Consider the following 7,849-nt stretch of genomic DNA (forward strand, 5'->3'; position numbering starts at 1 on the left):
AATTTTGAGTCAGAATTCTGACTTCTTAAGTGAATTCTAATATTTTGTAACAATATAACCATCTTCATATCTCATTAAAAATTTTCTCATGGGGCGCCTGGCTGGCTCATTCGTTAAGCATCTGCCTTCAGCTCAGGTCATGATCCCAGGTCCTGGGATCAAGCCCTGCATGGGGCTCCCTGCTCCGCGGGAAGCCTGCTTCTCCCTCTCCCACTCCCCCTGCTTGTGTTCCCTCTCTCACTGTGTCTGTCTCTGTCAAATAAATAAATAAAATTCAAAAAAAACCAACTGTGATTTAAAAAAATAAAAATAAATAAAAATGTTCTCACATTTCTAAAGTATTATTAAGATCTTTGGGGAATTGACATGATTGAGAGCCAGTGTAATCTTCTCAGGTGAGGCTACAAATACAATAACAGCCTTTTCATGTCATGTATACATACATAGCTTAGATGCCCTAACTTTATAGAGTCTGTGATGGGTCTACTTTGCCTCTTATATGTTTGGCTTTCTTGAATTCCCTATTTAAAAGAACTACTTTTTTTTTTTTCAAGTTTCAGATATTTATTATTCAGTGTAAACCCCAACACAATACACCAACATGATTTCGTGCATTTAGAGGGGAAATATTTCCTGGATAAGTGGAAAATTGTGTGGATGGCTTCTGGAAGACCTTCATTCTAAGCAGCTTTATAGTGAAACATTTCATTTAGAAGTCTGGACCTTCTTTCTTCAGTTTGCTGTAATCTACATTCACTGAGTAGAATTTGAATTCATCATTGGGTCCCAGTTTGTTCCAGGGTTCTGGGTTATTCTTCCTATCCCAACTGACATCTGGATTGAACAATGCCAGGTGCAAGACATACAGCGCTGCTCTAGTACCTCCTGCCCCAATAAATACGAAGAGGGGGATCAAGCTCGGATGCTTCTTGGCCTGACCCATGATCCGATGTAACATGGTTGCGGCAGAGGCCTCCTGTCCAGGAGAAGAAAAAACCAAACGTGCAAGGCCCGGCACTAAGTAATGCCTACACCGAGGATGAACGGACGTCCAAAGTCACCCAGAACCTCCTACCTTAAAGTAAAAGAACTACTTTATAAATGACTGCTAGTCCTTCCTCTGAGCTGTGTGGTTATCAAAAGATACACCTACTGAAAAATCTGAATAGAAATACAAGAGTTTTTAAAGATATTGGTTAATATTGTGTGGCGGTATGAGAATGAGGAAAAGTATCTGTCCCAGTTATCCCATTGTGCAACAAGCCAACCCAAAACTAGTGGCTTTAAAAAACAATTTATTATTCCTCATGGTTCTGTGGTTTGGCTACTTTCAGTCTGGCATTTTTCACTTGAAGTCATTTGAGGAGTTGCAGGCAGATGACAGCTGGTACCAAGGTCATCTGAAGGATAGACTGGGATGATTACTGGCACTCCTTGTTGGCTTGTTGCTCAGCTTAGAGCTGCCAAGTGATCACCTCCATGAAGTCTCTCTGTAGGACTCCAAGGGAGTCCTCACAACCTGGGTAGTTGGAATTCTTACATGGAGTCTTAGGGTTCAAAGAGAAATGGTGGAAGCTTCCAGGGCTCTTATAAAGGCCAGGCTCAGAACTGGGATCGTGTCATTTTGCTATAGATAAAGGAAACCATGAAAGCCAACCCAGATTCCAGGGGAGGGAAATAAGACTCTACTCTTAGTGGGAGACGTAGCAAAAAATGTACTTGAATCTATCACAATATTCATTGAGATAATCCCCAGACATAAGCAGGGTTAATGAGCTATATGAACAGGGTTATCTAATATATTTTCAATTGCTAATATTGCTGTTATGTCCATAAGATAATACTTAATACCCAAATTTTTATTAGTCTACCAAACACATATAGAAAGGCTTTGGACAATTAGGGATAAGAGTATTAAAAGGAAGCATAAGTTGTTTCATATTTACCACACTGTATAATAATAATAATAATAATAATAATAAAAGAACAACATCTTATCTAAGAGATTGTGTCCAGGACATTCAGATAATGAGAACAAACTGATGGTTATCAGAGGAGAGGTGGGTGGGGGGGTGGGTAAAATAGGTGATGGGGATTAAGTAGTGTACTTGTGATAAGCCCCCAGTGTTGTATGGAAGTGTTGAATCACTATATTGTACACCTGAAATTTATATTACACTGTATATTAACTAACTGGAATTTAAACAAAAACTTAAAAAAAAAAGAATTTAGGAAAGGAAAAAAAAAAAGATAATGAGAAGCAGCCCAATGAACATGATAGAGTTAGTATTACCTCTAAATCTTCATCATATAAAATCTTAATCACAATAAAAAATGTTTGAGTGATCTAAAGTAAAGACTCCAGATTGGTCTTATTTATCCAATAGTTCCCAAACTTATTTCAACCTAGATTGTGTGCTTGCCTTCTCTCTCTCTCTCTCGTTCTCCTTAACAACTATTAACAGTTAACAGCATTGGTGTTTACTAGACACATTTTGGAAAATGCTTCATAGCAAAATATGATAGTGTGTTGAGTTGATAAAAAGGAAAAATATCTTTGGATTATAGCTCCCAAGGTAGATTAATGAAGGAGGTGAAACTCTAGTACAATCATTAATGAAACTTGTTTTAGAAGAGAGGAAAGGAAATTTTGTTAGAAAGAATATTAGAGATCATGCAGACCAAGAGTTTTCATATTTTCAATGGAGCCCTAAGGTTTTTTCTGAAGGTGTTTCAGAGAAGACCAGGAAGGGAAGTGGCTGTGCAAGCCAGTGGGACTCTATTTTACCAAGCAACATCCAAAACAGCTCAGTTTATACTTCTTCTCTATGAGGAGTTAAATACAGATTTTACTTGAAATAGTAATGTTGATTAAAAGTTGAAGAACAAAAGAGAGGAGAGGAAGGGAAGGAGGAGAGTTAATTCAAAGAGTTAGTGGCACAATCAGAAATCAAACAAAGATGCCCTGACTCTTAGACAGGACATTTTCAGTTTTCTATATCATCCCTGAGGAGGGGAAATCCTGAGAGTAAGAAAGTTAGGTTGTGGTCAGGTTGTGAACAACCTTGAGTTCAGTATAAAAATTTTGTCATTATTCTTATAGGTTTTGAAAATTCCACAAATATTTCTTAGCAGAAAATTAGATTGCATTTTTAGAAGATAAAGCATGAGTAGTACAAGATAAAATTGAGGAGAAAAATATTGCAGTTGAAAAGGAAAATATATGGAAAAAATTTGACTAGTTGCTTACTTAATTCTGACAAGAGGTGGTGAATTCTGACTCTATTAATTCCATGCTAATGGAAAGGAAAACAGAAAAACAATACATTGTCTACATTGAAGTTAAGAAACTTCCTTAATTTGGATGATTTTGATTTTTAATTCTGTATTAAAAATTTCTAACAATTTTAAGTCATAATTGTAGCAGTTTGGTTCAGTTACTAATATTTATGTATAAGCATTTTATCTCTAAGATGAGAGAATTTTTTGTTCTTTAATTTTTTTATTTTTTAAAAGATTTTATTTATTTATTTGACACAGAGAGACATAGTAAGAGAGGGAACACAAGCGGGGGAGTGGGAGAGGGAGAAGCAGCCTCCCCGCCGAGCAGGGAGCCCGATGCAGGGCTCGATCCCAGGACCCTGGGATCATGATCTGAGCCGAAGGCAGACGTTTAATGACTGAGCCACCCAGGCGCCCCTGTTGTTTTATTTTAAAAAATAGCATTAAGACAATTTTTTTTTCATCTTCTTAAACAACTTTGAGGTGAAATCAGCTGGTGTTATTGGATTGTTTACTGAAAAAGGAAATTAACAGTAGTTTAATACATTTAATTGTGTGGACAAAGGGCGTCACCACAAGCCACTATCTGAAATACACCACTTAAATTGTCAATTGCAAGTTTTTGTAATTAAGCTAATTCTTCAAGCCCCACTAGGACAGACATGTTTGTTTTATTTGCTATCTTTTTCCCAGTGTCTGTCATCTAGCAGATACTCAAGTAGTAGACACAGAATGAATTCTGTCATCTGGTAGACACTCAGAGTTATCTGTAGAATGAACACAAGCTAATACATGAAGCTACTTATTTTCATGTTGTTAAACATTTTGTCTAATACACCATTACATTTTGAAAGTTTGTATAAAATTTACTCAACCCCAATAATACAAGTTCTGTGAATAGATATGATCAGATAAGACAAAAATGGGATTTTATATAGAAATGAACATGTTGTAATTGAAAATTACTTAGAAACTCTTCAAAGAAAATATGTATGTAATATCCTACTGTTCAAGGTCATCACTCCTTTTCTGAGAACACATTCCTGTTCAGCCTAAATTAGTTCTTCCAATCAGACAAACTGATGAGGCAATTTTTACCACACTTAAATTTTCTGCACAACTATAAAGATGGAATAATGCATAATTAGAAAGCCTGGAAGAACATTGGTAAAGCCACATCTGATTTCTTTTATATTTTTTGTTTATCCTTTCTCCTCTCAGCTGAAAAAAAAAAATTGTCAAATTTATTTAATGCTTAAAATGAAATAATAATTTATTGTGAAGTAGGTTTTTAAGTCTCCCTAAGTAATTTCTCAAAATTGAGTGTAATTTGAATTTTTTTGAATAAATACACACTTTCTAATATTAGACATTAAAATCAATGCAATTGTTTTCTGTAAGAAGAACCCATATCAGGACTTAGGTAATTTCTCATAATCTTGGCTACGTAGGATCTGATTGCAAATAGCCCATCAGAAATTCTGATTAGCAGTTGTAGATGTGTTTGATTAATAAAAGTGATAAAGTCATCATTAGTTCATAAATGCAGTTTGTTTCACAGAAAACTTCTCTTCCAAATGCATTGCTCATGGGGGGCTGGAGTCTTTGTCTCTTAGGTGGCAAAAATATTGGGTCCCAGTGAACTCAATCTGGTTAGAGGAATTAGTAGCTCTTTGATAGGGAGTGTGCTGAAGTAATTAATTTGCTTTTCCTTCAAGGTTTTTAAATATCCAACTTGATCTTTGTCCACCTGATTAACCAGTTAATTAAATTTTTATGTAAGTCTTCTGACCTAGTTAATTTGCGAGGAGCGTACATTAATGGAGAGTAACAGATGAAGTTCATCCTGACCCCTCTGTACAAATTGTTGCACCTCATCAGCTTCTACCAGAGGGAGCCCCTGCTTTTACTAACGTCTGAGCCATTGTGGAGACAAATAAGCAAAAAGAGCAAACACTAAAACTGGGAGATATTTAGAGTCTGTAAGGTTCTATAGCAGAGTCAAGACACTGAAAGGAGAAGAGCAATGTTGGCAAAACTGACAAAACACAGTGCCCTTCAAGGGGAAAGCACTTAAATGTTTATTGAATAAACAGAATGAGCGAATGAATATATAAATGGCTTATGTGCCGTGTCAGCTTACTTTGTGGGTACCTTCCTCTATCCAAAGACTTACTTATTTTTTTTTTTTTAAAGATTTTACTTATTTGAGAGAGAGAAAGTGCGAGCATGAATTGGGGGAGGGGCAGGGGCAGAGGCAGAGGGAGAAGCAGACAGGGAGCCCGATGCGGGGCTCGATCCAAGGATCCTGGGATCACGACCTGAGCGGAAGGCAGATGCTTAACTGACAGAGCCACCCAGGTGCTGCTGCAATGCTCTTTTTAAATTTTTTTTTAAGATTTATTTATTTGGTGGGGGAAGGACAAAGGGAGAGGGAGAGAAAGAATCTCAAGCAGACTCCCCACTGAGTGCGGAGCCCAACATGGGGCTCAGTCTCATGACCCTGAGATCAAGACCTGAGCCAAAATCAAGAGTCGGAAAGGTAACTGACTGTGTCACTCAGGGGCCCCTATAATTGCAATGCTCTTTTAAAGTCACTGATTTTAAGACTTTAGCGGGCCTTATCTTTTGGAGGTGTATGATCTGAATAGTTTATTTTACTTTTTAAAAAAGATTTTATTTATTTATTTGACAGAGAGAGACACAGTGAGAGAGGGAACACAAGCAGGGGGAGTAGGAGAGGGAGAAGCGGGCTTCCCGCCAAGCAGGGAGCCCGATGTGGGGCTCGATCCCAGGACGCTGGGATCATGACTTGAGCCGAAGGCTCAAGTTAAGCTTAAGCATAACGACTGAGCCACCTAGGCGCCCCTGATTGTATAGTTTAAAACTAAACTTGGAAGTGGCTGGAGGACAGTGGTGATTAGAGCAGGGGAGTCATTTGAATGCCTGAGAAAATGGGCAAAGGGATCAGAGAAGAGGCAGGGGATAGAAATAAGAAATTTTAAATTGCTTCTTAAGGTTAGGCCACCATTTAGGAACTGGCAATTAATTTTTCCTCCACCTTATCCTCTGTCTCCTCTCCCTTTTCTCACATCCCCCTCTTCTTCCTCTTTCTTCTCTCTAAAATTCAAGGTTCTTATTTCCCAGGCTACAAACCCAGGCTGGAATTATTTATTCTATACTTAAAATATGTTAACGGTTAAATATAGTTCAGAGACTTCAGACCCTATCATAATAGTTTCTTTGGGAAATGTTGCTTCGTTACAAACTTTGTTTTTTTTTTTTTTTAATAACTACAACAAAATCCCCAGGTTGGGAGCTACTTATATTTAACAGATTAATGGACTACCTATCTGCTTTACTTTTTTCCTCATTAAAATAAAATTCAAGATGTTCTAGTAAATTCCTTTCACTTACTACCTCATTGATAGTTGTAACTCTCAAATACCTGTGAAGAAAACTAATGAGCTTCTGCAGAATACTAACACTGTGAATATCCTTGGAAACTAATGTTGTATTTAGCTTCAGGCGTGATGGATTGATGGAGTGCAGTGTTGTACTTTGCGGTTTCAGAAAAATGATTTGTAAGAAGAAAACAGGCGTCATTTTGTTTATGATTTATGGGCTTTGATCTTTAATCCTGAATTTTTATATCATTAGTCCTGAGAAAGGGATATTATAAGACAGGTGCAATGAGATTTCAAATATTTTCATATGTATAAATCAGTTTATTATCCATACTTTCGTCATGGGCTTTATGATAGAGAACATAATCACGAGGGTGCACACAATCCTTAACCTTAGTATAATTTCTCAAATATATAAATGTGCTAAATTGCATAACTGTATGTATATTCACATAGGTATAGATACGTGTGTGTGTGAAAAATCAATTAAAGTATAAGTAAAGATTACAATAGAGAAATAGTTTATTCAAATAAATTTAATGATTGAATACAAATAACCCATGTAGAAAATAAATTCTTTTTAATATGTGAGGTCACCTACGTTTTATAAAAGGGAAAGATTTTCAAGGACTTATTGACCTAAGTTCAGGAGAATTGCCTTTCTCCTTGCCAGGCCCCAAATAAATGAATAGGTTAGTTGTTATAAATGAATGAGTAAAAGGTCCAGAACTCTATAGAGATATCAGTCAGGAAGATTTTTCAAAAAAGTTCCCATTTTTTTCTCAAGATAACATTGAAAAATTATTAAACATTACCGACTATTTTTTTTAGTCTTCTAGTGTTCTTTCTCCTTGAACAGTTTCAAGCTAAGTTTCAAGCTAAGCTTGAAGCTCCATGTTAAGAGGCAAAATGTAGCTTGTCCTATTTTAAAGCCCCTGGAAACCACCTGATTTTTTCCGGGAGATGACGACTTCTTTTCCTCGAGGTGACTGGCTTCCTCCTCTACAGCCAAGATAACAGAGAATCATCAGAGGTTCAGCCAGAGAAGCAGAACCAGTAGGAGATATATATTAAAAGACTTATTGCAAGGAATTGGCTTAAGCATTGGTGAGGATTGACTGGGTATGTCCAAAACCCATAGGGCAGGTTGAAACTCTTGT

The 7,849-nt window shown here is 36.8% G+C and overlaps 1 protein-coding gene across 1 annotated transcript; it reads right to left on the reverse strand.

Moving 5' to 3' along the window:
- Positions 1–538: 538 nt before the first annotated feature.
- Positions 539–958, reverse strand: LOC116643541 (cytochrome c oxidase subunit NDUFA4-like). Its single transcript, XM_032422407.1, has one exon. It carries the CDS (start codon positions 956–958, stop codon positions 710–712), a length of 249 nt encoding a protein of 82 aa, XP_032278298.1. The 3' UTR covers positions 539–709.
- Positions 959–7,849: the final 6,891 nt, after the last annotated feature.

Source organism: Phoca vitulina, unplaced genomic scaffold (assembly GCF_004348235.1).
Source record: "Phoca vitulina isolate PV1807 unplaced genomic scaffold, GSC_HSeal_1.0 scaffold26, whole genome shotgun sequence".
In the NCBI taxonomy this organism is placed as follows: domain Eukaryota; kingdom Metazoa; phylum Chordata; class Mammalia; order Carnivora; family Phocidae; genus Phoca; species Phoca vitulina.

Excerpts from the sequence above, each read along its gene's own strand:
- LOC116643541 (XM_032422407.1), bottom strand. The coding sequence starts at position 958 with ATGTTACATCGGATCATGGGTCAGGCCAAGAAGCATCCGAGCTTGATC.